This window comes from Anas platyrhynchos, chromosome 20 (genome assembly GCF_047663525.1).
Source record: "Anas platyrhynchos isolate ZD024472 breed Pekin duck chromosome 20, IASCAAS_PekinDuck_T2T, whole genome shotgun sequence".
NCBI classification, from domain to species: domain Eukaryota; kingdom Metazoa; phylum Chordata; class Aves; order Anseriformes; family Anatidae; genus Anas; species Anas platyrhynchos.
Genome location: NC_092606.1, coordinates 3,468,737 through 3,493,513, shown reverse-complemented (window position 1 = coordinate 3,493,513; position 24,777 = coordinate 3,468,737). Strand labels below are relative to the sequence as shown.

General features: G+C 40.0%; 2 protein-coding genes across 7 annotated transcripts in view; one reads left to right on the top strand and one right to left on the bottom strand.

Annotated features, from left to right (window-relative positions):
• TEX14 (testis expressed 14, intercellular bridge forming factor) overlaps nucleotides 1–24,777 on the bottom strand; it is a 55,426-nt gene that overhangs the window by 29,046 nt on the left and 1,603 nt on the right. For 2 of the 4 annotated variants that reach the window (XM_072026048.1, XM_072026049.1), the window contains one exon: nucleotides 17,975–18,062. In XM_072026048.1, the coding sequence (XP_071882149.1) occupies nucleotides 17,975–17,976 (2 nt within the window). In that variant the 5' untranslated portion in view covers nucleotides 17,977–18,062. Of the gene's footprint in view, nucleotides 1–19; nucleotides 193–17,974; nucleotides 18,063–24,777 lie in introns of those variants that run through there. The other 2 variants (XM_072026047.1, XM_027471946.3) reach the window with 2 other exon arrangements.
• Nucleotides 188–18,298, top strand: RAD51C (RAD51 paralog C). Of its 3 annotated transcripts, none has more exons than XR_005260255.2 (9): nucleotides 188–390; nucleotides 1,521–1,779; nucleotides 1,984–2,150; nucleotides 3,018–3,151; nucleotides 5,563–5,694; nucleotides 7,949–8,015; nucleotides 11,539–11,637; nucleotides 14,240–14,300; nucleotides 17,984–18,003. XR_005260255.2 is itself a non-coding variant. In XM_027471951.3 (9 exons), the coding sequence occupies exons 1-9, from the start codon at nucleotides 273–275 to the stop codon at nucleotides 18,083–18,085; spliced, it is 1,101 nt and encodes a 366-aa protein (XP_027327752.2). In that variant the 5' UTR covers nucleotides 188–272; the 3' UTR covers nucleotides 18,086–18,298. The 3 variants fall into 3 exon arrangements, 2 of the variants coding, with proteins under 2 accessions (XP_027327752.2, XP_038021569.2); XM_027471951.3 differs by having other exon boundaries at nucleotides 11,577–11,637; nucleotides 17,984–18,298; XM_038165641.2 differs by lacking the exons at nucleotides 11,539–11,637; nucleotides 14,240–14,300; nucleotides 17,984–18,003 and adding an exon at nucleotides 8,560–11,531.

Here is a 24,777-nt window from a genome sequence, read left to right as displayed (position 1 = left end):
ACCAGCACAGTTCTCACACCTGCGGGTCACAGAGGCCTCTCTGACGGGCTGAAGGGAGGACGGAGCCCACCCTCCCCCAAGGACCCTCAGCGCCCCCTCAGCACCAACCGCCCTCAACCGCCCCCTAACGGCCGCGGTCACGTGCCGGCTCTCCTCGCGCCTCAGCGGGCGGCGCATGCGCAGTGCTCCCCCCCCCCCCCCCCCGGTCGCTAGGCGGGGCCTAGCGCGGCCCGGTGCGGCCTAGCGCGGCCCGTGGGGGGGGGGGCGGCGGTATGCAGAGGGAGGTGGGCAGCCTGCCGCTCGGCCCCGCGCTGAGGGCCAGGCTGGCGGCTGCCGGCTTCCAGACCGCGCAGGAGCTGCTGGACACCGGGCCCTGCGGGCTGAGCAGAGGTAGAGGCATGGGGAGGGCTCGGGTCGGCTCCGGGGGGAAGCGGGGGGGGGGGGGGCGCGGGGCTGGGCCCGGGGTTGTGGGGGGGACTGGGGAGGGCTCGGTGCTGCCTGAGGAGTCGCTCTGAGGGGACAGGGTAAGGGGGGGGGATGTTTAGGGAGTTCTACACCTAAGGAAGAAAATGGGCAAAAGTTCCCTCCTGTTTCCGATAAAATAATAACAAACAAAAAAACCCTACGAAATTCACAAAAAAAGTTGAGTCATGAGTACAAATAGGACGCTAAAATTCAGAATATGCCCTTTTGCAAAAAAAAGTTTAGTGATAAACACAAATGGGATGCTACAAATTCAGAATATGCCCTCTCGCTGACTTCCCCCCTTGCACGTTTGAAGCACAGTCAGCCACCGTAAGCAGTTAGGAAGCTGCTTTTGTTTTAAGCATAAGAAAGTAACGCGTACAGTTAAGGAGCTTTTTTCCTTTCAAGAATCTCCAATGTGATTTGTACAGCCCTTTTAAGAAGCGCACCGTGCTTTTTATTATTAGAAATTTTGCTCTCTATGATGATCCATTGTAGTGGTAGCCAGATCCTGGCCTCCCCGTGTGTAAAGATGTACCCAAGCGTGTTTGTGCTGCCTCGCTTCTGTGCCTAGGGCTGTGCTTCACATCTAAAAATAAGGTGTGAAGGTGCTCAGCCCCGGAATACCCCAAGTACTCACGGTGCCAGCAGTAGGTGTCACTACCACTTACTAGTCTGCAGCCTGACTTTGTTTTTCAGGGCCGTATTTGCTTCAAATGACGTTAACTTAGCAGTGCATTCAGTGTAGACGATGCACATTGCTCTCCCAGATCCTAACCGCATCTGTGAACAGTGCTCTGGGCTTTTTATTTACACACTGCTTATTGCCACCAGTGCATCATTGGTCTGAGTTGCTTTGAAAATCATCTCTTTTGAAAATAAGGTCTTTAGTTCCGGAGATGCTGGCAAGCTCTGTGCACTATTACATTAAAAGAATTAATAATTTTGAGTTATGCATCAGAATTGGCACATTTTGTTAAAAAGTTGTACTGTCTGTATTTTAAATTGCTGTTTATAAAATTAAGGTAACATTTCATGATTTTTGTCTCTCCTAGAAATTGGAATCTCCAAAGAAGAGGCACTGGAGGCATTGCAGGTTGTAAGGCAGGAATGTTCTGGCGATGCAGCAAGGACTGCTGGGGGAGCTGGCACCACCAGAAAGTGCACAGCACTGGAGCTTCTGGAAGAAGAGCAGGCGCAGGGCTTCATCATCACCTTTTGTTCGGCCCTAGACAATATTCTGGGAGGTGGCGTGCAGCTGACAAAGATCACTGAGGTCTGTGGAGCGCCTGGTGTTGGGAAAACACAGCTATGGTATTTTATTTTTAGATTACTTTTGTGCAACTGAGAATCACTTTTCTTTGTTGAATTTAACTACAATGAGAGTTCTGATCAATATGCAGTTTGATGATGGCTAGGCACCTTCCTCTTCCATGTATTCCTCAGCAGAAATGTAGTGAGGAGGGAAGATGCTTGTAACAAACATGTTTATGTTTTTGTCTTTGTTTCCCATGACAGCATGCAGTTGGCAGTAGATGTACAGATTCCAGAATGCTTCGGGGGTGTCTGTGGAGAAGCGGTGTTCATTGACACTGAAGGAAGTTTTATGGTAGACAGAGTAGCGGATATTGCAGCCGCCTGTGTGCGGCACTGCCAGCTAATTGCTGAAGCTCATCAAGAAGAAGGTAATGATTCTGTGACACGTTTCTTTCTGTCTAGTAGGCTGGGATCTGAGTGAAACTGGTGTGTCATAGGCTGCTATTTTACAGTTTGAGAGTTTCAGCAGCAGTGCTGGCTTAAGCAGTTCTTGCTGCCAGCCTTTTACTTCCACCCCTACGTATGATACTGTGAACTGCGTCACTGTGACTGGAGCCATGCTGCAGGCTGAGCTGATCTAGTTTAAGAATAACTCTTTTTTCTGGGTGATGATTCGTTGGTAGTTTTTTGTTTGTTTTAGGGATCTTGGTTTATCTTTTTTAAACATGAATCACTTTAATGATTGAATTTACAGCAAAAGCAAACACAGCTCTGCCGGGAAAACTGAAGGATAAGGTGCTGCAGTGCAGGGACAGGAAGAGCAGCTAAGGAAAAAGAGAAAAGGCAGAATTTCTTAAGGCAGCATGGCTGAACGGTGTTTGAACAAAGATAAAAGGACACTTTTAGCCCAAGATAAATGGGCTACTTCCTGTACATTAAACAATGCATGATTAATGCTCACTGTTGTCCTCTAGTGGTGTTCTGGCTTGAAAATGATTTACAGGAAAAGTTCTTTTTCAGAAATTAATTTTTCATTTTTGGCACACTCCCTTGGAGGTTCAAGTGTACCCACGTGCAAGTGCTGAGATAGCATCTGCTCGCTACCTTCCTGACTTTCCAGCCAGATGGAAGACATGTTTTCCACACTCTTTACCTTCACTGTTTGTCTTAACAAAGTTTTTGGGGTGATTGCTGCTGTTGTTGCTGTATGTGGAAGGCATAGTATGGTGGAATGACGATAGTAGCAATGCGCTAGCATGGATTTCTGACTCAGTTATTCATCTATTTATTCTCAGATCATCAGAAGGCTTTGGAGACTTTTTCTCTTGAAAGTATCCTTTCTCACATATATTACTTCCGTTGCCGTGACTACATAGAGCTTCTAGCACAGGTCTATCTGCTCCCAGACTTTCTTTCAGAGCATTCAAAGGTAAGAGTTATTGCAGACTTACCTGAAGATAACATTCATTTTCCCACTAAAGATTTTCAAGGATGCTCTCTGATATAATAAGAGTAACATGCTGGTGCCTCATCAGCTTGGCTGGCAGTAATATACTGTCTGATGCCAGAGTACAAATGTAAAGCTTGTTTGCTTTTCATTCCTGTCCCAATTACTCCTGAAAGTAATTAGCTTTTGCTACCAATGCTGTCACCATTCTGAATCTCGAATTTGGTGAGGGTACTGGATCTTTGTTGCCACAAAAGTTATATTTCTATGAGGACTGATTTAGGAATCATCACACAACTGCCTTGCAGTGTGATGACCGTTGTGCAGGGGGATCAGAAGGACCTAGTGCCAGTTTTTTCCCCCTAGAAGATCACTGAGGACCAGAAGCATCCTGCACATCTTGGCATCCAGAAAGTGACTGTAACTTCTTTCCAGTACATCTTCTGTTGCTACAAGCAACGAGAGCCTGCAGCTTAACTCTTGGGTGGACTACAGCCAAAAAGTTGCCTACCATCTAGTTCTTAGTGAAATGCTGTTGCAAGGCATATTTTCTCCACCTCCCTTCCAGATTTCTAGGTTCTACACAGCAGATCACTCCCGAGCAGGATTCGGGGAAGGAGATTTGTGCCTCGTTGCAACAGAGCACAAATCAGTGTTGTTTGGTTAAATTGTTTTTTGCATATCATTTCCATTTTTGGAAGCTATGATCTTGAAAGCACAGATGGGAGTCTTACTTTTGCATAGTGTAGTCTGGTATTTCCCTTTCTCTGCCAGGTACTAACGGTGCCCTGTTGTGTTTGCTCTTGTGGAAAGAACACGGCTTCATTAGCACAGTTACATTGGGCTGCAGTTCTTTGGTACCATCTGTGCTGATTATTGCTGCTTGGCCTGGAGCCTGAAATACTGAAGGTTGCAGGAAAACCATAAGACCTTCTGGTGGTTCCTTGGACAGGCTATAAGTGGCTCGACAGATTGCTCATTGCAATCTAGCTCTCATTAAAATTAGTTTGATCCTTCTGTGTAGATCTGGAGCTGAGACTGGGGACTGCAGGAAAATCTCCAGGTTTTAGGTTTTGTTAGGAGAGATGCAAAGAAAGGGGGTGATACAAGTTACTTTAAGATCCTAGTAGTAAGAGAAATGATAAAGTATAAAAGACTATCTTAGAAAATATCCTTGTCATAATAAACAATTCATTAAGGTCTTTCAGAGAAAAACTCTGATGTGAAGGGTATATATTATCAACTTTTTCAAAGCGAGGTTGTGTTGTTATTTTATAACAAGTGCAGCGGGAAGAAAATAAACTAAATTACATCCTACCTGGATTTTAATTTGATAGGCAAGTTACATAACTATGTATATATTCCCTTTTAACGTGAGTCATGTTTATACTGTTAAACTGATTGTTCTTACACTCAACAATTATACACGGTGAAGATGAACAGGCTCATAGAAATTAATTTGCAGGAAGGAGAAAAATGATAAGAGAAGAACATCTTATTTTGGTTCCAACTATTCAGTGTTCTTTTCAAATAAAGATTTTTTTTCTTCCAGTTGGAGCCCCAGGGCCATTTCACTGTGTTTGCTGCAGGCTTATATGTTCCAGCCACAAAGCTACTTTCTACTAAATGAGTTAAATCAATATACAGAAAATGAGAATTTTCTTGTTTCCACTTTGTTGTCTTGTACGTTAATGCAGATAGCCAAGATTTTAGAGACAGCTTAACGTGAACACCGTAAGGCAATCCATCTCCCTTCTGTATTTCAGGCAAATTTGGGTCAACAGAACAGCTACAACAAATTAAGTTAGTATAAATCAAAATCCCAGACTAATGTTTATGTAGTGTCTTGAGGGTGATGAGCCTGCAGCAGCATTGTGCTCAGCTAATGATTGCTACAAAAGCCGTAATTCAGCAAAGCAAGCGTCTCCAGGCAGGATAGATACTCAGCTCCATTGCATAGCGTCTGGACTATCTTAAAGCATCTGTTAAAATGAATGCTTCCGAGATAGATGGGACCTTCAGAATGTGATGATATTAACAGTGACTGCAAACAGCATGTCTTCTGGTTTTGGTTTGGCTCTTATTTTTTGAGGGAGAAGGTGAAATGAAGCGTTCGTGGAGAGTTGACTGAAGTATAGTTCTGTGAATACAGTACTGCACTTAGCAAGCATTCTAGTGCGTTTGGAGCTTGAGGTTCTTTACCTCGTACTCTTTTGTGCAATGCTGATTGTCTGCAATAACAATAAGTTTTATTTGATACTGGCATCCATGAGAGTATAGAAAATTATCACCTTATATAAAACATCCCGAAGCTGTTAAAAAGAGATCTTACAGCTCTTTGTTTTCAGTTTGTAGGATAGTAATGGCAGTTTTTCCTTTTCTTCTGTGTTGAGGTCCGACTGGTGGTGATTGATGGAATTGCATTTCCCTTTCGCCATGACTTTGAGGACCTCTCACTTCGAACAAGGCTTTTGAACGGTCTGGCACAACAGCTGATCATCATAGCGAATGATCATAAATCAGCGGTAAGTCTGGGTAGGCTTAAATCACAAAAGATGCTACTTTGGAATAAATACATTACAAAGAATTAAGCCAATGTGATTTGTAGTTGTCTGTAGACAGCAAATTAAAGCTGCAGGAATGTCCTTTCCTATTATGTTTGCCAGTTTGATTGGTAAGTATAGATGGATCACACAGGCAAAACGGTGTAGATGGAAAATTCTTGCACTTGCCAAAGTAAGTAAAATTTGAATAAAAAGCATCCTGTGAATCTTAATTAAATGGTAGTGTGTCTTTTTTTCCTATTGTTTCATATCATCTTCTTCCATGGTTTGGTTGGAAATAGAATGCTTCTTCAGTAACTTCTCCCTACAAAGCACACACGTTAAACCCCATCAGAATATTTAGCAGTTACAACTACCCTTTGTTTAAAAATAAACTACTGTCTCAGCAGAGGCTCTGTCCTTAAGGAGGAAAAACAATTTATCTGCTGCAGTTTGGTTTGCTGTTTTGGCACCCATGGAAACCCATAGCTTCCTTCCTGGGCATTGTTCCTCCATCGTTTATGCCAGTATGGAGGCCTGCAAGTGTGCAGCCATGTAACCAGCAGATGGCACTCGGAAGCTGTATCTGTTCCAGAAGTTGTTCTGGCAAGTCTGTTATGGCACAGAAAAGCATTGTTCAGGAATTAGAGCTTACTGGGTCTCAAAATGGTGCTTGCCACTGTAGCTGTTTCCAGGTGACTTGCTTCCTTGTCACCCACAACTCTCTCTCGCATTTGGCTTTTGTTCGGAACTGCTAAAAATGAGCCTCCCCTTCTGCTTCCTCTGATATCTGCAGGAAGGGAAGGAGCACAGCTCTGTGTTCTGCCTGGGTTAGGTGATGGTGCTCGCTGCTGAAAGCGTGCCCCTTCTCCCCCATGACATGAATTATAAAGGCTCCTCCTTTTGGTGTGAGCACCAGGGGACATTAATGTTATGTGACTGTTTCGTTTGCACAGCCTCCAGTTAGAGTCCTTTCACTCATAAATTGTGTACCTGGTGACCTTGAAAGGGAGTGGTTGTCATTGTATCGTGTTTTTTTTGGTCAAGGGAAACACACTTTTTTTTTTCTATTGAAAAAGTGAGGAGTTTAGTACAAACCCTTGCTAAATAAACACGTGATTAAAAAAGAATGATCAGTCAAAGAGCCCCAGAAATGGTTTAACTCAGTGACCTTCTCTTTAATTCTTGAGTTAGACTGTTTGCAAGCTACGTGGAAATAAATTTGGAAATCACTTGACTGGCAGCAGAGCTGGGCAATCTGAATGGTAGCAAGGTAATTCTCTTGAGTTTGTAAAGGTGAACTCAGTGGGTTGTGCTGGGATGTCCAGAGCAGCCCTTCCCCAGTAATGAGGTGGGGAGCCTTTGGAGGGCTGCTGTCATCCATTTGTGATGAGTTTTAGCATGTGCCCCCTGTGCTCAGTGGAGTTGCTCTAGTGTGCTTTTCTACCTGTTCAAGTAAGAATCATACAGCATGTTAAACAATGAAAATCCGTAAGGTTTAAGATAGGTACGTTGTTTTTTTTTTTTTAATTTTTCATTTTTAATGAACTTTGCAATTAATATTTCTGGCTCTTTTCTGTCTCACCCACCCCCATTTCTACCAGAGATCTAACCTAGACTGTCTGTGAACCTCCTACGAGTGATTTGTGCTGCGAAAACACTCCCCCGCTCTGTCTGTTCACTTTCATTCTGCTTTGTATTGTACCCTCTTGCGCATTTTTAGACTACAAGGTGCAGAAATTCTATTAATCACTACACTTATACACGCTTTGTGCAGCACCATCAAGTTCATTTATGCCACAGTGACTGAACTCTTGCCTCTATATAGAGGGCTAGTACAAGTCATGTGCATCTAGATACTGATCCAAACAGTATTCAATACAAATGCTGTAGAAGATACAAGCTGTGCAGAATTTGTGTCCCTTGGGAAAGAAGAAAATTAGTTTGCTTTTTATTTATTTATTTATTTATAAGTCTTGAATGATAGACTTAAAGGCCTTTCATGCACACTGAAAATACATTTTGCAGGCTTGTCTTATTTTGTTTTGGCTGTTGAGAAAAGATGAGGCACCTTTATAGTTTCTTCTTGTTAACACACTGCTTCATTTCCGTTGGCAAGAGTTGTGCTTAAGGAACTATTTCATCAATAAAGCTTTTTACAAATCCGTGCCTTCCCTCCCACTAGTATGCTGCTTTTCTGGAAATTTTGTTTGTTTGCTTCTGTTTCCATTTATAGGTAGTTCTGACAAACCAAATGACAACAAGGATTGGACAAAGCCAGTCCACGTTGGTACCTGCTTTAGGTAGGTGTTTAGCTTGTGAGTTGAAACCTGAGTTAATATATCTATGTATGACTTCTCTTTTGGCATTGTGAGCAAAGGAAATGAAGTTGCCTGCTGAATTTCTGCACAGTAGCAGAATCCGTGGTGAAACTGTTAGTCCCATCTGGAACCGCCAGCACCGGGGAACTGCAGTAGGGCTTATATATGTCAGCATTGTAATTATAATTAGCAACTATTAAATTTTATTCTAAATGCAAACATGGCATAGAGGTTAGAGTTACGGTTAGGTATTTGAAAAGGGATTAAAAATGTCAAATGTCATGACATTTGAAAATTGCAGGAACTCAGATTGAGAACATTGGACTTTTTTTTTTATTTTTCAACGATTTTTAATACTTAACTCTGTATTATTACACCTATCAGTATTCCTTAAGCAGACTGAATCACCCTTTAAGGGGAAGCACATGGTGCTAAGAACAGCCTGAGTAACTAGATTGAGACCTGCATCTAGTGTGATGCAGCCTTCCCCTGAGGATCTTAGGCTGTGGAGGTACCTCTGTTCCAGCTGCAGCTGTGTCAGCTAAGGAGGCCACTACTGCTGCTGGAGGTCACTGCCTCATCCTTTATGCTGGCTGAGCTGTTTATGTGACTGTCTCCCAATCCATTTCTGCCAAAAGTGGACCAGGTAAGCTTCAGCTATTTAAGTAATAAGTAAGCTGCTGGTAAATCAGGTAATTTAGGTTGAAACTGTCTGGTGAGTGATCATACAAAGAACGTAGGGATGGAGGAGGGAGCATTAAACCTCTGGGACAAAGGTGGCGATGACCACATTAAAGCACCAAGAACACGTGTCCATAGCTTAGTGGTTGCACACCTCAAAATACACTGCAATTTCCTGAATTCCCTGAGAATCATTCACTGCCTCTACAGAGAAGTTTAAATTGTTTGTTTTGCCATTACACTTGAACATGTTTCTATTGCTTATTTGCAAAGGTGTTTCTTGGTGCATGGCTGGAACTGCCTACCCATTGCTCCCTGCAGCTAGGATGTAGAGGGGAGTTCTTTGTGGGATCCTCAATTACAGCCTGCCCATAGTGTGTTTAAGTGTTCTTTTTACGGGCTTCCATTTCACCCTGTAATGAGCAGAATACCTTGTATAGAGTTTTCTGCTGGTCTGGTCTCCCTAGCCACAGGGGAAAATAGAGCAGCTCTTCTGAAGTAGAGGTTTTGACAAATTAAGAGTTAAATTCTGAGCTTTTTCTTCTTGTAGGTCATAACTACACATTATTTTGTGATGCAGTTAAAGGGCACAAATTCTCTGACCACAGCTTCAGTTTCTGTGAACTAAGTAATGAACCCCTTGTCCTGGAGGGGAAGGAGAGAAAGGGGACAGTACAAAGGCAAAGATGTTCTCAGTGTCTGTACAGGCATTGAACCATTAGGCACAGATGTAAGATAAGATGAACAAATACAGATCATCTCCTTGGAGAATGTGGAACTCTGAGCTGTGCATGCAGATAAAGCACCAGCTTTCAGTATCTGACCCTTTTTGTCATTTTTGCCTCTTGCTCTCTGATGTATTAGTTATTTTTGGCAGCCTTTCTGGCTATAAACTGAATTAAAGCTAATAGATTCTGTCCTTTTTAAATAGCCAGCAATGTTTGAGAGCTATTCTGTTTATTAAGTTGCAGGGACAATAAAGAATATGAAAGGATTCAGAGCAGGCTATAATTCATAGGCATCACGTATTGTCTTGCGCATATTTTTACTTTTTACAAACATTTAATTTGACATAACCTCCTATTGACCATAAACTGATTGTGACTCTCACCAGAGCGTGTGTAACCACATGGTGTTGTTGAACTAAATAGTATGTACTCCTGCAAAATTGAGGGTTTGTAGCAGCTGGTAAAATATTCAAGCAAGGAGATGTTCTGTTCATTCTAAACAGCAATATCTCAAGTTGAGTATTTCAGAATGATACAAAGCTGTTTTCAATTTGATGTGAATTTATTCCATAGACTCAGTGCAAGTATTGAGCTGATGGATTACGGTGTGGCTTTTTATGACCCTCTCTGAAAGGATGCTATTTCAACAGCCCCATCGTAAAGGCTAAAGAACCTCATACTCAGCTATGCTTGGTTGTAGCCAAATAAACTATTTAGGAATGGGTCAGGAGCAAAACCCCAAGTGAAATGAATCCTATTGCCTCCCCTACATATTTTTTCCCCCATTGACTGGTAAGCCTTTGACATTTCTAAGATTGTACAAAAGCATTAATCTCTAAACTCTTACTCATCTTCCTAGCAGAAGGGAAGTTCTTAATTATGAGGAAAAAAAGCACAGATGCTGCAAGGTATTAAGTCAAGAGCTTTATGGAGGGGCAGCTTTCTTTCCCACCAGTGATAGCTAAGCTGGGTGTTCCTAGACATTTCTACTTGATATATTTAGAAAGGAGGTCAAATATTAATCTGCAACCAGTTTAACTCAGAAATGTCTCATTTTACAGTAGCATACTTTTCTTATATTTGATAGAGTTGGAAAAATTCTGGTGTGGAATTTGTACCCATTGTAAAATGTGTTTTGATCTCTGACTCGGAACTGTGTCTGGTAGCCAAAATCTCAAATTAAATACCATGCAGTGGGGTCTGGCAAGATGCCTAGAGGGCCTAGGTCTTCAGCCAAATCATGTTTTTTTCTTTACCATGCTACAATGAGTACCAGAGCCCATGGGGCATGTGGGCCTAGCGACATGATGGAGATCCAATGAATAAGTGATCCAGAAGTTAGACCTGTGTGCAGGTGAATAAAAGAGAGGCTTGCAGCACTTAACCCAAATGACTCTTAAAATCTAATCCATCTTCAGACTACTGAAGGGATGAACAGAGAAAAACACCAAATAAATCTGTCTGTAAATTGACTGAGCTTGCTAGGGGTGAAAAAACGGTGGGGCCATTTCCCATGAAATACAGTAACGTTCCTAACTTGGTTCTCTTTTTATTTTTCTTTTCCCTTCACTTTTGGTTGTGTTCCTTTTGCATTCTTCTGTCAGAAGTGGAAGACTGCTTCAGGGGCCCTTAATACTTTAATAATCATTGACTTTTTCCCAAAGCATGTATCCCAAAGGGAGTGATGTTTGCTTATAATTATGCCTACGAGACAGAATATCAGAATCTTAGAGTAGGATTTAGACATACCCACTAGACTTCTTAAGTAGTAATTAGAAAAATTTTTTCTTCCTACTGCTTCTGTTTTCAAGATTAGTCTAGTACCCATCCTTTATTAAGTATACATAAAAAATTTTACAAATACAAAAAGTACTGCATCAGGCTTTCTATAAAATACAGTGGAGTCCATGGGTTATTCGTTGTCTCAGTATATTTGATACACTCTTAGTGAAATCCTTGCATGTATGAAAAAGATGTGATTCGTTACTACAAGAAAAGTATATATGGTTTAATCGTGGTGGTTTTTTTTTGTTTGTTTGTTTGTTTTAAGACTGGTCTAATTTCACTTCAATTTACTGCTGCTGCTGCTTTTATAGGAGATAAATAAAATGGCCTGTCATTTTATGTTACCCAGGAGAAAGCTGGGGACATGCTGCTACTGTGCGTTTAATCTTTCACTGGGACAAAAGTCAGAGGTAAGTGAAACTGTAGGCCAGTAAGGTACATAGCAATACTGAGAAGTGTGACATTTCAGAGTCTTTTCAATCCAGCACTAGTTGCCAAGCAGGGTTTTGAATTTGATTGTTGTCCTTGGTCTTCTATGACCCAGGCTATTGAGGCTTAAGAACTATCTAGTTCAACCTAAGATGGTATCGCTGAACTGTTCTGCTTCTCCTTTTTACTATGGTCGGCTTGTTGCAGTGCTGTGCCGTGTCTGATCAAAATAGCCTAATGGCAGTTCCTTAGGCTCAAGAATTCAGGATCTGGCAGCTAGGTTTAAAAAAAAAAAGTTATGGCTTGTCTCTGTCACAGACTTGTGAGCTTTCCTGCAAATTCATTCTCACTGTATGTACTTTGCAAGCAGGGAGTAGAATTTCTTTGCTTCCGTCTTTTAGGCCCCGGTCAGTATAAATCTGTTTGATGCTAAAGAAAGCATTCCACCTGCATATTAAGTCTCACAAAGACAGAACAGAGGCCCCTTAGCCTCAGTGGCAGCTGTTGGACCTTTCCACTTTTAAATGTGGTAGGATGGTTCTGGAATACTGGACAGCTATGCAAATACTCAGTTACAGTGAGCTGTAGAGGACTGGGAAGAGAGCTGCCTTTCAGTACAGAGTGGACCTATGGAAGATGATTTTAGAAGCCCAAAGGAGTGAAGATGACCCTTCTAAAAACAGTATAAACTTCTGTCTGCTGCAGTGAGGTCTGCTTTGTTTCCTGGTTCTTATTATATTGCAAGCTCACTTCCATTTGCTGGACAGTTGAATTTGCCTTGCATGTAGTATCGCAGTGCTGCAACTTGAGACTTGAGGAGGCTTGGTTCAATTCCCTAATCTTCTGCAAACAACATACAAAAACGCTACTGGAGTGCTGTAGTGCATAGTTTTGCTTGTTAAACTTGAAAGAGAAATGCTGTGACATTTTCTTACGGAATTTTGTTTTTCAAATTCTGAGTTTGAAGGCAATGCAGAATGATTACAGCTGTCTGTTTAATTTTGAATTAAATTAACACTGATTAGTTAACAGCCTTTATAAGGGAGAAGTTGCATCAACATGACGATTGCAGAATGAACAAAAGTTAATTTTGTATATCAGAATTGAAGAGCTTTTTTTTTCCTTCTGCAACAGAGTGAGGAAATATGGAGGTATAGGTTCCAGAAAGAAAGCCAAAGATAGGCAAACGTGGTTTATTTACTGTGCTAAATATGCAGCTAATGTGGACCAGGGCCTGCAGAAGCATAACAATTTAGATTATAACTGCCTATCTGTAAAAAGCAGAAGTAGCTAGCTTTTGTTGCACGTGTACATAAGTTACCTGTAGCTGATGATCCATATTGGTTTTGTTGTTCTTGGTTTTATGTTAGGTTATTGAGGTGCAAAGATGACCGTTAGAGAATCCATTTGCCTTTTTTTATTATTATTATTTTACTGTGCTTTGACTAAATGTGATACCTGTCTCTTTCTTTCTCTCTACTACTGGAAATGTGTCAGAGCTTAATTACAAGGGCTCTCAGTACTGTGAGGAAAGATCCTGTTGAGTCAGAGGTATGCAGCAGAGCTCCAGCTGAGCGCTTGTAAAAGCATGGCTTCTACAGCTTCAGATTTAGGCTGTTTTGTAAAGTGTAACCCACCACTTACATGTTCTGAGGAATTCCCTGCGTAGCTAATATGAAGTGGCAGTGTTCCTCAGGCTGTAATTACGTGCTCTCTAATAGAATGGCACCTCAGGGAGGGGAAAAAAAAAATAATTAACAAGATCCTTGGTAAGCTGTCCTGGAACAGAGAGAACACTTTCTGAATTGGCTTTGGGCAGGCTTTCTGAATTAGTTTTGGGCAGGTGGGCTTGGTGCAGACTAGCAGTCATGGAACTGGTTGAAAAATCTCATGCTGTTGAGGTGTTTTGCAATCTTCAGTCGGTGTTATACAAGCAATTACTGGGCTAGGTGCTGCATAAGCAGAAATCAAGATACATTGCTTAGAATCTAAATGAACAAAATCAAAAAAGTGTTAAAGGAGAAATACAAGAGAAATGATTTACTCAAAGCTATGCTGTATGTCAGTGGCAAGGTCAGGCTTAGAAATAGAACATTTTGTTCTCATTCTTCATCTACTAGGTTATATTGACAGCCTTGTGAAATACCTAGGAAAAAAACTCCCAGAAAGTTTTTGAATTCTTTCAAGTATCTCCCAACCCTGAGAGGTGAAGCAACAAACGATTGCTTAATGTAGTAGGAAAGAATTATGCTCAAAACCTTTTTTGTTTGCATTTTAAGAAAGTGGCATTTGAAATTAATTCAGAATTAATATTGTTCCAAAAAAGTGATGAAATACTGTAATGAAGCAAGGCTAATTAGTCATTCTTTGTTAGTAGGCCTGTATTGTATTTTAGCTGACAGGTCACACAGGGAGGGGATTTTGGCATCCACAATTTATACAACCTATATGAAAATACACACATAGGAATTGCACTGGTGATCTACTCCATGATTGTGGGAAAACTTGGGTCTGATCATTTGGTTACTTGGAATTTTGTATTATTGAATCACTGATGATTATTATTTGTTTTTGTTTAACCAGGTTGGCAACGTTGTATAAATCACCGAGCCAGAAGGAGTCAACCATACCATATACCATTACAGTTAGTATTTCTTTTGGGATGGAGATAAAGAAGTGTTAGATGTAACTTTTCAGATACAGACAAATCTGAGAATGCAGTTTGCTTTCTTAGTGTTGCATTTCAGCTTACTTAGCCAGGAATACTGGGATGTCTCCAGGTTAATGAATATTTTGCTCCTTTTTATAAAAATGTTCCATCATGTTACTGCTCTTAAGAGTTAAAAGAGTTTGATTTCAAGAACAAATTTACAGGTAACGTGTATTCATCTCTTCTTGTGCTATTGCTGCTTAGTTTATCTGCCCTTGATGTTAACTCTTGGCCTATGTGCGATTCCAGAAGACAGTCTTGCACTCTGAGCCTTCCTTTCAGGAGACCTCAGCAAGCCAGGCTGCTTTCTCTCTTGTCAGACTGTTTGTTTCCCCAGTGGCTCCTCTCTGCATCTGTTGCAGTTTGAATGTATTTTTTTTTAGGACAAGAATGAGCATCACATATGGTATTCCAGAGGCCTTAGCAGTGCTTTATGCCATACATATTTCCACATCTCTGCTCTAAGTACTTTGCCTGATATAACACAGGTTGTACTTAGGTCTTTTGTAGCTTTTGTAGTGTCCTACCAGTGACCTTATGACCAGGCAGTACCTACAGATTTTCTTCTTCCATCACTATTAAATGATGAGCCTCCAGCTGGAGTCCTTATTCAGCCCTAAGTAAATTCTATGATTTTCTTTTGTGGAGTGCTTAGATGCATATTAATGAGAATATATAATGTCTAAAGTGTTTATAGGTTAAAAAGCAAGCACTCAACTTTTATATCTTCAAATGTCAGATACATAGGTACGTGCCATAGCTATTTGCTGTGTGTCCTCATGGAAACACGTTGCCATAGCATTTCCTGCAGATTTTAATGCTGCCATAAAATGAGGTCTTCAAACTATTGAGTAGAAATCTGATTTTTTTCCCTCACTTCTAAATATATTCACCTGGATAGATTAAATATCACTTTATATGTTTTGTTTTGTTTTTTTTAAGATCTGTAAAGACTGGAAGGGTAAATGGGAACGCATTCGAAGGTTGTTTAGATCATGTGGAGTGACTGTGTAGCCCTCTCTCTCCAGCTGCCAAACGCATGGATTTTATCTTAGTTTAATTGCCTTTTCAGCTTTATACATATTATAAAACAGCTATGCTCTCCTCATCCATGTGAATGCACACTATCTTGAAATACAGTTGAGCATGCATCCTAACTAAAGATTAGTTAAAACTTCAGATTATCCCCGTGTTTTTTTTTCCCCCTTAATCCTGTTGAGCTGCTTCAGCAGACGGTTTCTGTAAGTAAAAAAAAAAAAAAAAAAAAAAATGTATTATCCCTGTTTCTTTCATGAAATTCGGGTGTAATTGTAACTGTTTGCTGTTATTATTTCTCATTCCCATCTCAGTGGTTAAACTGGAAGATGTAAATATGTGTTCCGTGCTTCCAAATAATCTAGCACATCTGTGTGCGCATACATCTATAACCAGCATATAAAAAATCATAAATTCAAGAAGCTCAGATCCTCCAAGATGCTTAGGCTTATACGTGCTGTTAATTTCAATGCAAATTAGATAGCCAGTTTGTCAAAAGTACCAAACTGTTTGGTGCCTGTATGCTGATGGAGAAGTATGTAACTTAGTGCCTGAGCTCTAGTTCTTTTCCAAGTGTTGGTCATCAGTCTGAGCAAGCGTGGAAGCTGTGAAACACCTACCAAATTAAATACTACTTTTCACAGGCTGATAAAGATTCATTCTTAAGTGCAGAATAAGAAATGCAAATTGATTTAAGCACAAGGGAGTAAACAGGTGAATCAGATGAGCTAAATGTCCCAGGTAGTATGACCTGATTATTTGATCATGAAAGGCAGAGACCCAGAACCTGTATCCTGGGTAGGAACTGTTGGTATTTCCCTGAAATTTGGAGAGTCTGCCAGACTAACAATGAGAATACCTTTACCTTTCAAGTAATAACACCATCTATCTTTGTCAGTCCTGATGCAGTCTGTGGACTCCAGGAGACACTGAAGACCAACCCAGAATGACAGTAACAAGTGCAAGCTACATAGGTCCAAGTGGCCCTTTTTAAACCATAGTTCTGTTAGCCATGTTCTCTCCATATAAAGATGATTATCAGGCTTTGGATACGCATACAAAATTCTTACTTTCTTTTTCACTGGAGAGAGGCTGTGTCTAGTATATACATGCCTTTAACTGAATGCAAAACATCCATACTAAGCAGCCTACTCCATCATGTTCTGGCCTTTATAGCCATTGGAATGCTTTTACCGAGAGTCTAGCATGCTGGATTAAGTGGATTCTTGGCTTTGATCCACCTTTGTGCCTAAGGGAAATGGCAAAGATTAGATGCAAGCAGCAGTGAAACACTAAACTTGAAGATTCCCCATTATGCTATTTAGAATAACACTTGAGTTGCTTAAAATAGAGGGACTGCACAAGTTCTGCCCTTGTGGCGCTCTAGCTGTTTGTTCCCTTAAAAAAAAATAGCAGACTGAGGCATTTAGAAATAGAAATAGAGAGATGAGAGACTTAAGCAAAACATTTTGTTTGGTTTTGTCTTGGGTTAATCTTGGTGTGGGACACGTTGGCATTTTATATAAAATAAAATGTCACATATTTGATAGTAATTCTAGCTGATTTTTCACACTGCACTAACCTGAAGTGCCAGCCTTCCTGAAATGCTCTCACCCACCCTCCCCTTGTCTCTACCTGGGTGTTTAGGATCCCTAAAACAATTTCTTTTTCTGTTTAACACCTTTTCCTGTCTTAAGTCTGTACTGCAGTGAGAGCCCTTCACCAAGCTGTCAGCAGGGCTCCCTACACAGCATTTGGAGATGGAAAGACAGTTGCAGGCTTCATATAACATCTCAGTGTTATGTGATAATTGATGACATTTAATTAACCAAATTTTCCAGATCTTTCATATTTTAATATCTTTTAATATCATCAAACTGTGAGCTAATGCAACAGAAAATACCAGAGTTACTAAGCAAATTAGATCACCTTAAGCTCTCTACTGGGTAGCAGTGTCTAGTTTTCAATTCTATGTGTAGTTTTTGGCAGTTAAAGGTTCTCAGCCCATTGTGTCCCATAAATCACTATGCTGGGACAGTCTCTGCAGTCTGGAAAGACTGATACAGATACCCTGTTCTTAAAATGTCTCATCAATGTTTTCAGTTCATTAAATAGATGCATGAAGCAAAAATACCCTAGGTCTTAGAGATTTTCAGTTTTGTTTCTGAAAATGGCTGAGGTGATTAATAATCCAGCAGTCATCTTGCTTCCGTGGGAGTTTGACTTGAATATGGGCTGAAGGATTTGGCTTTTAATTTAAATAAATAGACAGCATAAGTTAATTTACAGAGAAGCACTGCTTTGCAGTCATAGGGGTTATTAATGGTAAAATGAAAATGCTAGCCTCACTGATGAAGAGAAAGTATCTTTAAAAAGTAAAACCAGGAGAGGCAGTTATTAGTCAGTATGTGTGCTGAGAACCTTTCAGTTCTGAGCTTAGCCTGGTCTATAAACATTCTGTAGCCACTCAGCTAAAATAAACGATAGCATCATGCCTTCCTTATTCTGATCTTCTGGGAACTAGTTACTCATGCTTTATATCCATAGAAGTGATATCACATGATTTTACTTACATATTACAGCCCCATGGCTTCCGAGATGTGCAGCCTCCAGCTGTCACCCAAAACACGGAAAGTACTGAAATGAACCCTCGCAAACGGCCTCGGAGAGAAGAGGAAAAATAACAGCGATTCAAAAGAGAATACAAAAAGGTGTGCTACTGGAGAACAGCTGTATAGAGAACAGGCAACCAGAGGTAGCCTGAGAGACTCTTTAACTTAAATTCCTGCTTCTGGACATTATTTTAATGTTAAAACTACACTATGAAAATTTATGTGGCAGAAAACTCCTTTGTGTATAGCATAATTTTATAATAAAATCTTTTTTATATAATAAAAGGCTTCTGCTTTTTTGAGATGGAGAATACAACTACTTTTACTCTGGGTAAAAAAAAAAAAAAAAAGGCAATGCGAGCATCTAGTGCAGTATGTTTAATGACACAGTTCTTGATCACTCATCTGTTTTTGTGTGCCTCTGAATTTTAACAAGGTTTCATGCAGCAATCTGCTCGCCTGCCTCAAACCAGGGCAAAAAGCTGTGGAGCTGCTGATAGATGCTCTAAGATAAATACATGCTTAAATACTATGCCAGATTGGGACATTAGCCCTTACCTGCTGCAAAGTCCTTGATCAAGGGCAGTCAAAGCACTGTTTTGAACTTCTCATTTATCTTGTAGTGGTAACGATAGAGACAAAAGACTAGATTTGAAGGACAAAAGCTTTAATCCATATGTTCCTATCTGGGTAGGTGAGAATGTTTACCATTGTTTGAGCCAAACTGCTGCCTAGCCCTTAGCTTCTCCTTCTACCAAAGCATTCAGAATGAAAATTCTGCATTTGGAGTCTGTTTTGTTTGTGGCTTTCATTTAACAAAGAGGAGACCTGGGCTTCTTAGACACCAGCAGTATATTAGCAGCTCCACACTCTAAACCAAATGAATGAGTGTCCACTAAAAATACAGCAGGGATTTGTCCTTTTTTATTAATAGAGAATAAATTGATGAGATTATTGGAGGAGAAGAAAGGTATTACAGTGCAAAATAGTAATTACTTCAATTGTGAGAAGTGTTTATTTGTACACATGCACACATATGACCCCTTTCTGGCACAGTTTGATAATGTTATAGCTGAGGAAACTCAGCCAGCAGACTAAATGGAAAATTCAAGTTGTGGGAGTCACTATCTTTAATTTTTAATTTAGCAACACTAAACTGCCTTTGCCTTAAAACAAAATTCAATGCTGAATCTGAGTCAGAAAACCTCTCTATTTAAAAAGCTGCAAGGAAGTGGCAGTGATTTTTAGATCATTATAGTATTTAGATATAATTTACATAATAAAATATTAAAAGGAAAAGTAGTCAGTTGCCATACACCAAACTGGGCTCTATCAAAATTTAAAAACCATGAGTCAGGGAGAAGCTCTCCAGCAAGCATGACAGAGGAAGAAAGACGGCAGGATTTGTGACTCAGACAAACATTTCCATGCAGGAGACACAGGCAAACAAAAGGGTCCTACTGCATGTGATGTCAGCAAGCTAGCGCTCCATTTGGGAATAATAGCTTCCTACGTGGCGCGGTGCGGGAGGGGGGGGCTAGCACAGTACACATGCTTACGTAGCCACAAGGAAAACCATCCATTAAGGATGTTGTGGCGATATTTTAAGAAGCACTGCTGGTTACGAGTGATAGCTGCCATCTAGCATGTTTGGTATTTATGGAAAAATCCATTCCTGTCAATTTATTGTCTTCTGATTTAATATCCTCAGCACGTCCTTCCATGTGCATGGAGAGTAAGGATGTCTCCAATACACTATTAATTTCAGCTGGGTGTTCTGCTTTTTGTTTGTAGTAGTGTACTGTCCAGAAGCCCGAGCTGAGATGCTGATCCTGTATACCAAGATAGATCATTTTGTCTGAGTAAGCGTCAGATCTTCAGTATTCTAGATATCATTATCAAAAACAAACAAACAAAAGAGTAGTTCCTGGTTAACAGTGGGAGTTACAAAACCTTTAAAAGAAATACTGGAAGCTGTCTATGCTGAGGTTTTATGTGTGTGTATATATATGTATAAAAAAAATAAAAATCAGCTCTGCAGACCAGAACTAGAGAGAAGGATCTGTTAGCAGAGACAAAATTAGATTAAATGAGCCAGATTTTGTTCTCATCTGCTGGAGACAAGGAAGCCGTGCTAGGCTTGGAACTGCATATAAAGGAAGAATTGGATCACTGTTTCACCAATAAATTTTCCATGGGAAGTTGATATTTTCTTACATGTACCTAGACTTTTCTTGCATTTCAGAGCATCAGGGCACAACAGTGAGTGGCAGAAGACAATTTTATGACTGCACCAAGAGTACAATTCTAACTAGCTGCTTCACATGACTGAATATGAAATAAAATAGGTTGTTTGGTTTGGTGCTCAAGTTTCATTTTTTTGAAAGGCAACGGCTTTCACCGTCACGCTGAGTTTAATATTATTCAGTTTTGTAGGGCTGACATTTACTTGTGATGTAGGAACCTCCTCTGTCACCACAACAAGAACACAGTATCCACCACAAGGCTTGGCAAGAAGTACACTTTGTGGTTAGGATGGGCTGCTTCTCAAGCCTAGAATCCTGCTTTGAAGCTCCTCAGTTTGGGAAGGGAAAATAATTTATTTCTTCCTGATTTTACGTGTTCTTTTCCATCTGAGAAACCAACTAACTTCCAAGTAGAATAAGATTAAGAAAACCCAAGAGGAAATAGCTTAACCGAAGGAAGGAAGGTGTAGCCAAGGCTCAAGTTATGCGGTCAGTCTCATATTAAAGTCAATTACAAACTGGTTGACTAATGTGGAAGGAGGCTCAGCTGCTAACCTGGATGTCAAATGCAGTGGTCAGAAAAAATATTTAAAACATAACATCTATTTTTCTGTTGAATTTCAGTTACTTGGGGGAACAGGACTAAACTTAGATTTATTCTACGGCATTTCATGGGTTAATGACAAAGGTGAAATCCTTACTGCCTGCTTTTTTAACTCCATCCTTTTTCTGAAAAAAAAGTGTACATGTATGTCAGTTGGAAGGACAAGTCACTACGTTCTAGCTTCTCAGAAGTGACTGTCTCATGATCAGGATCATAATGATTTAGAAAGGCACATTAAGCTATATTATACTGTTCTAACATGTATTAATTTTATACTAAATATGTTTAAGTTACAAAATATGGTTTGATGCTTTCTTGTCCTACGACTGAGTACCATGAGGGAAATAAAATAAATAGAGCACATACGTTGCGGTATCACAGACGTTACAACAGAATACATAAGGGAAATAATACTTCTCCGTACAGAACGAGGAGTTAACCCGCGGCTGCCAACCATTCCAAGTGCAGCCACCCTGCTGTAGGGGAATGCGAGCCACCGGCTGCTGAATTTGGCAGTCTCATAGGGCTGCCAAGCAGCCTGCCCAGTCCTCCTCCGCACCAGTCCTCCCCGCGACTGGGAACCAGTGCCAGCTGCTACCTGCTCCTGGGCTTCCCCTCTCCCTGGCTCCCAAAGCTACTCAATGTCTTGTGGCTTCCAGCCATAGAGCGGTTTTGGATGATTAGGGTCAGGAAAGTTGGCTTCCCTTAGCTAGTGGAAGATTTCTGCATTGATGCTCTACACTGAAGAATGAAATCACCAGGAACTGGCCACCTTCCCAGTTCCGAATTTCACCCACAAATGCACCCACTGTTAAACTGTGAGCTGCCACCTCGCTTCCTACCAGCAAGCAGGATCTGTACAGTATGCCCCATCTATTTATTAGAGATACAAAGCTCTACACTGTTGTAACTAAACCTATAGAAATAATAAATGGTATTAAAAGCAATAGTTCAATCACTATATAAGCAGTAAAAATATTACATGCAGAAAGGTTACATCAAAAAGTATATATTTTACTGAAGTCATTCTTCAAGAATGATAGCTAATACTATTCATTTCTCACAAAAATTTCTTGCCACTGATTTAAATGGAACTAGAGAGGCATCGGGATATATACATATACATAAACAGACTCAATTTTCAAACAATGAAAAGAGAGAATGTTTAAAATATAAAATACCTAGTAACGTACATAGGAATATAAAAAGGAGACTCTATGGATCTTAATAACTGGTTCTAAGTAGATGTCAATGTTTTTTTCACAGTTTCCAGGCACATTGTTTGAATATTTGCTCAGTTTGGTGTCTCACATTACATTATTTTGGATTTCTAAATTTCCAACACATATCCTTCCAATACTCTTATTTGGTGTGAACTACTGCACTTTTAGCAAACATAGTTACAACTACTCTTACTTAATGATTCTTTTTTATTATATAAGTAGATAAAAATGTTTTAGAGCATGAAAATCACCTTCACAAAGTAGGAGATTGTCAACATGAGATTTTAACATAATGTCACACCTTTTTTCACTACAGAGGCTTACTACACATTTGATTACAAGTGTTATGGAAGACATTACATAAATGTTTCTCTTTAAAGTAATTCATTCATTCATTCATTTTGTACAATTAACACAAATTTATGTGGCTAAAGCACAGAATTTGAGACTGTTCAAAGGAAGTTAGCATCAGCTGCATACATATTTTTAGAATCTGTGAATCCTACCATTCTATTTTATCTGTTTTATCTATTTTAAATATAATACCCAGTCTGGGCACAACAGCAATTGGTTGCTGGTTTTCATGCAAGTGATTAATTTCCCCCTTCTTTATTTAACAGACACTTTTAAGGAGATGACTAAAATTCAAGGTCTTGTGACTGGAGCAGGATATCACAGAATCAGGAATCTGATCTACGGTAAGAAGTCAAACAAGTCATTAAAAGTAAATTGGTGGAAGAACAGATATATTTTTTTTTATATATATCCCACTAGACACCTGCCTTAACAAGTCTCACTTAAACTTTGTTTTCACTTTAGGAGGAACTTCACAACCATCCTGAAAGGGCAAAATACACACACGTTAAATCCCTCAGAAAGAGTATAAATGTGATCTAAGCAGTGCACAATCTTTTTATTGCCTCTGCTGAACAAAAGTGAGCTTCAGGCTCAGGAATTCCAGTAGTGCTAGATTCACACAGTATGGTGCTGTTGGATTTCGGCCTCAGATGAAATGTGTTACAAAAATGGAAAGAACAGAGCAATGTCCTGGCACAGCAACACTTCCAGCAAACTCTGCTGCTTACTGATATCAGGTCTTTGCCCCTCAGCTCTGTTTAGCAGTAAAAGGAAAATGATAATGAAGAGTGACTGATAGCTGAAGTGGATCAACCTTAACGAGTTATTGGACTCTGGTGTGCTCCTGCCTGCAGGATGATCTCAGGATTTGACAACTTCCAGACCACATTACTAAGTGTTATGTGGTCAGCTGTGTTTTGCTGAGGCAATCCCATGGGCACTAATCTACAGGAACACTTCAATCAGTCAGTCACAGATTTTATGACGTAACAAACTGCACCTTTGTTAATGGGGAACAAGGCACGTTGTGCTAGATCTACTCAGAGTGTTCCAGACCTGTTAAGTCATTTTGAAGGGCTTGGCTTCTCATTTGCTCTTTTTTTCCACATGCTTTTCTCCAACAGATTTCCAAATCTAACTAACTGGGCATGGACCAATATCCTGTTTCTCACAATTGCTATTCAGAGAAATCCCTTTCCTAAACAGGGGGCTGAATGGAACACTGAAAATGGAACTTTCCTTTGGAATGGGACTGGAAATTTCCGTGACAGCTGGAAGTGGGATTCAGGCCTGAAATCCTGTGTTTTGCAATGAGTGTGGATATTTCAGAATAATCTATAAATATTAAACTTAAAAAGCTGACTTGGCCTCAAAAAACATGAGAGAGAGGGAGGGAAAGAGACAGTGATTCTTAGGAACATCTTTACAGAGTAATTACTGTGGCAAAGAAGCCTGTGCAACTGTGGTGCCAGAAGTTGCTCTGCTTTTTGAAAGTACAGTTGAATAAAGGCTGAACCTTAAGAAAATTAATTGGAACTTGATGCTGCTTGTAAACAAGAGCCATCGCATTTTATTCCTTTAAAATTCTCATTGTCCTTACCCTTAACTAATTGAAATTGAGTGAAGTTGAACAATAATTGTATTATTGAGTTCTAAGAGTTACAGGAAGAACACAGACATATATTCACATTCATAAGGTGACCAATATTGATGGTATGACTACATACAATTTTAATATATTTCAACAGTACAAATATCATGTAACATATTGCCCCATATACAACACTGCATGAAATTCAACTGTAGAATTGCCTTCAAAATGAGAACAGCCACAGGCTTGAAAATACATACTTTTCTGATGGTTTCATCTGGTCAGGAAAACAGAATACAGCTTCAAAAATTACTTCTGCTTTACTGCAAAAGCCCTACATTTTAAAGAGACTGCCTCAGAAAGCATTTTTTTCCCCATTAATTTTCCTGTTATACTCTTGTATAGCATCAGAACATATAACATAGGTGTATTATTGTCAAATGCTTTTTAGCGTCTCTACATGTCTTCTACTTGTCAAGTGTACAGGAATTACTTCCAAAGGTTACAAAAAATTAAAAAGCACTTCTTCTTGCACTCCATACTATTCAGGTCACCTCCCCAAGGCCTGCTCAAATTCTGCTTATTTCTCATCAGCAAAATGAGAAAGAGAAAGACACATTTTCAAGGCTAAAATAAATCAGATTCCTTCTAACACAGGAGCGTAAAACCTTCCTAAAACAACAACATGATGAAGCCAAAAAGGATAGAAACACCTGTGTTTCCTTCTCAGGTGCAAGTCTTAT

Coding starts and splice junctions, on each gene's coding strand:
- RAD51C (XM_027471951.3), top strand. CDS start 273: ATGCAGAGGGAGGTGGGCAGCCTGCCGCTCGGCCCCGCGCTGAGGGCC. Junction 391..1,520: donor GCCCTGCGGGCTGAGCAGAG/GTAGAGGCATGG, acceptor TGTCTCTCCTAG/AAATTGGAATCTCCAAAGAA. Junction 11,638..14,239: donor CACTGGGACAAAAGTCAGAG/GTAAGTGAAACT, acceptor TTGTTTAACCAG/GTTGGCAACGTTGTATAAAT.